This window comes from Trachymyrmex septentrionalis, unplaced genomic scaffold (assembly GCF_001594115.1).
Source record: "Trachymyrmex septentrionalis isolate Tsep2-gDNA-1 unplaced genomic scaffold, Tsep1.0 scaffold8, whole genome shotgun sequence".
NCBI classification, from domain to species: Eukaryota; Metazoa; Arthropoda; class Insecta; order Hymenoptera; family Formicidae; genus Trachymyrmex; species Trachymyrmex septentrionalis.
In genome coordinates, this window is record NW_017305987.1 from 760,993 (window position 1) to 762,549 (window position 1,557).

The following is a 1,557-nucleotide window of genomic DNA, read 5'->3' on the forward strand; positions in this document are numbered from 1 at the left end:
TTTAAGACATTACTTAAGATGATCTTAAAATAAGAACCGATTATGAAATATCAGCCATAAATTCGAAATTTTCGAATAGTTCGTATCCGAATTAAAATTCGATTTGAATTGTATTCAAATAATTAAATTCGCACATTTCTAAATTATATAAATAATACCAGTTTCATATTAAAATTGAAAAAATTGAATGCTATATAATGACAGTCTTCATATAATTTTGAGATACAGAATGACTTACATAAAATTCATATGTATATAATAATTATATGAAAACAATAGTATTATAATTAAATAATTCTACACAGTAAGATAATTATATTTAATTAGATTACACAAAAAACTTGCAAACAAATATAATTAAGATCTTTTTGCAACTGAATAAATTATCTTATATAAAATGCAAAGAATGCATTATTAATATATTACCTGAATAATTATTTTATGTATATAGAATTTAAAGTGAAACACATTAGGAACATATTATCTTTGATTATATCTAAGGAAATATTTGAAAAATAATTATTATAAAATGATATAAGAAAACCAAGTACATGTTGTATATAATGTGATGATCAATTTACAGGATAGTATCCGCCATATTGATGAATAAAAGTCGTGATTTCGCGAGAATTAGCATTTATCAATAGGAATGCAATATTTTGCCTGTTGTTGGAATTAAATGGGAAATAATCTTGGCCTGTGCTATCCTTAGCAACTACTTCCAACACCAAAGTGCTCACGAACAAATCGTTCGAAGTATTCTGTTTCTGTACTCTAAAAGGAATGCAATATGAAGTTTTCATATTTTTATCTTCTGTTACCTTTAATTTTAATAAATGCAAATAACCTTATAAGATCTTTATAGATCTTTCTAGTGATGTCCAAATATGGCTGTATCACGTCCTCAAACTGACATAATGTTCCGCCAAGAACGAGCATTTGAAAAATTCGAAACACAAATTCATTTTTTTCATATTCTGAATATAGATTGTATTCTTCTGATTCTTCATCCAAAAGCATCTAAAAATCGTGAAAAGTTGAAAATACTATATCAGGAACTTCCAACATACACAATTTTTAGTTTATTACAGCCTAAGATAATTAAAAAATAGAGTTCGGCAATTCTGTTTAAGTAATGCGATATTTCAAGAAAAAGAAAAGAGAAAATGTCTTACACCACGAAGTTTGTCAGATATTAAAAAGTCTTCTATTTGGGAATCATATCTTTTGCAAATCGTTCCAGAATTATATATAATCCTGTTATCTGGATCCTTAAGTTTGTCAAAGAATGACATACTTAAAATCGAGCATGGTACTTGCTTTATTTGCACACTCGACGCTTGTATACCTAATAATAATTTTTTTTTAATTCGTACAGATTTATTTACTTAGCTATAATCATTTTCCTAAAAGGAATAATACCTTGTCTTACCCAGGCAGAGCCTTGTTTGGATAATAATGCTTTAGCAACGGTGTTATCTTTAAAAAATGCCTATAGATTTTTTGAATCTCACAATCAGTATAAATAATATAAATTATATATATATATATATATAT

At 26.1% G+C, this 1,557-nt stretch overlaps 1 protein-coding gene across 2 annotated transcripts in view; it reads right to left on the bottom strand.

The window, feature by feature from the left end:
• Nucleotides 1–559: 559 nt before the first annotated feature.
• Nucleotides 560–1,557, bottom strand: part of LOC108754451 (uncharacterized protein C11orf70 homolog) — a 1,829-nt gene continuing 831 nt past the window's right edge. The window contains exons 3-6 of one of the 2 annotated variants that reach the window (XM_018496725.1): nt 1,423–1,492; nt 1,176–1,339; nt 848–1,020; nt 560–774 (exon numbers count right to left, since the gene is read on the bottom strand). In XM_018496725.1, coding sequence (XP_018352227.1) covers nt 573–774; nt 848–1,020; nt 1,176–1,339; nt 1,423–1,492 — 609 coding nt within the window. In that variant the 3' untranslated portion in view covers nt 560–572. Of the gene's footprint in view, nt 775–847; nt 1,021–1,175; nt 1,349–1,422; nt 1,493–1,557 lie in introns of both variants that reach the window. The other variant, XM_018496724.1, reaches the window with a different exon arrangement.